General features: G+C 59.8%; 1 protein-coding gene across 1 annotated transcript; it reads left to right on the forward strand.

The window, feature by feature from the left end:
• CGCA056_v003260 (uncharacterized protein) lies at window positions 1-1,482 on the forward strand (the record flags this gene model as incomplete). The annotated part of the gene is made up of 1 exon (XM_037318517.1): window positions 1-1,482. One exon carries the CDS (start codon window positions 1-3, stop codon window positions 1,480-1,482), a length of 1,482 nt encoding a protein of 493 aa, XP_037182584.1.
• Between the last annotated feature and the right edge of the window lie 559 nt (window positions 1,483-2,041).

The raw sequence follows: 2,041 nt of genomic DNA on the forward strand, positions 1-2,041 counted from the left end.
ATGATGCAAATCGACGATCCTCAACCCCCCGGTCCTCTGAACTCTCACCCAGTCATGGTCCCTCCCCCGACGAATGCGTTTGCATCTGCGCAGCGACCTACGGCTAAGCGCGCAAACTCTACGCAGCGTGCAAACTCTACGCAGCGTGCAAACTCCCGCTTCGTCGAGGGCTCCATGAACGACCGTACCTCCGCCGCACCACCTCCCAACTTCCTCGGCCCTGAAGACTCGACCGAAATTGCCCGTCGCTTCCGCATGGATTTCTACGTCGAGGCCCCCGACGCCGGCGTCCTGTCCCCGCCCAAGCCTCAACACCACAAGTCTTCCCAGTCGCTGCTGTCGTCGCAAAACCACCACCAGCAACAACAACACCCCTCCGTGAACCAGCCGACGGTCACGTATGGCGAGGTTAAGAGGCCCGCCAGTTCGGCTAGCAGCCACGTCGCAAAGAAGGGGTTCTGGGGCGGTCTCCGCGAGAAGCTGAGCTTTGTCAGGGATAAGGATAGGGTGGCTAAGCGCCCGCTCAGCCTGGACGGCAAGCTTCTCGCCACCGGAGGCGGAGCTGGAGGGTTCGGCAGTGCGAACGCTGTCCCGGCGCCGACCCTAGCCAACGGTGCGGGCATGCCTTCTAGGGAGGAGATCATGGCCAGCTACCAGCAGCTGATGAAGGACGGTTTCTTCGACGCGCACGCCATCCGCTCCACGCGCCAGCCTCCTCCACCAAACATCGCTCCGTCAAGCACCATGTACTCAACCAAACCCCCTGTTGACAAGAAGTCGTTTGCGGAGCGCATGTCGGGACAGTGGCCCCTGCCTCCAACGCAGGATGAGGTGGAACCCCTGCCAGACTCTCGCGACGGCAACCGCAAGCGCGGTTTCGGGTCTGAAGACGAGGAGGAGATGTCTGCCGTCAAGAAGCTGCGCAAGTCTGCCTCACGCATCTCTGTTGACCTCTCCCTCCCCGGTCTACGAAAACCGCGCTCTCACATGCATTCGCACTCCGAATCGATGGCCCCTCCCCCGCCGCCCAACTACGCAGCCCCTCCTCCCCCGCCGAATTACATGCCCCCGCCGCCCCCTCGCAGTGGAGTCTTCGTCAGACGATCATTCAGCAACTCGGCCCGCGCAAGCAACAAGCTCGCCAAACATGCCCCGTCGGCCTCGTACTTCGGCCCCATGGACACGGACTTTGCACCCCCGAACCCGCTCTACGCCGCCAGCACCCGTAGCAGCATCGACTCGAATGACTCGCGGCGGTCTTTTGTCGAGTCCGCGCGGGCGTGGACGTCGCGCGGCATCCGCAGAGCGGCAGAGCCTCTCGGCCTCCGACCCAACTCGAACCACGGCGTCCCCTCCGTGCCGTGCGTACCTGAGCAGTACAAGAGCCACGGCGGGTTCGGCTTTGAGGGGGAGAACCACCACAGCATCCCTGTGCAGGAGCGCGAGCTTCCCGGTCGCTGGAGAGGCATGCGGTTCACCTAAGTCAAGAGGCAAGCGAAGTGTTTGCTGCCTTTTTGCACCGGTGGACGGGCCCATTACATATGTGGCGGATTTGGATGTGGGAAGTGGCGTCTGGCGTTCTTTGAATCTCGACGAGCTTTACGACTTTGACGACATGAAATGACCACTCTCTATTCTTTCTTTTGCTTTTTTATGAAATCAGCATTCGACCGCGCAGTACGACGCATTGTTTTGCCATGCTGTCACTCGGATCGGGAGAAGACACTCCTTATCAATCTTGTGTGTTTCCATGACCTTGCGGGAAAACCCTCGGTGGACGCAATGATGATGAGGAAGACGTTGGTATCTCAAACGAGACAAGACGGATTGGAGGCAGGATGAAACTCGGAAAGGAACGATCGGTGGTGTGAGAAAAGGGGAAAAAAAGAAAAAGGGGGAGGGATAGGAGGAGGCATCCCGTAACTAGGGCCCGCCCCCCTCCTCGAGGTTTTTATGTTTTCGGAGGAACGAACGGCTCTTCCTCTCTTCGTGTATGTAGCGACATTCCGCGGTCTCGGCACCCTCTCTTTCCTTCATACCA

Source organism: Colletotrichum aenigma (assembly GCF_013390185.1).
Source record: "Colletotrichum aenigma strain Cg56 chromosome Unknown KSG_Cg56_contig02, whole genome shotgun sequence".
NCBI lineage: Eukaryota > Fungi > Ascomycota > Sordariomycetes > Glomerellales > Glomerellaceae > Colletotrichum > Colletotrichum aenigma.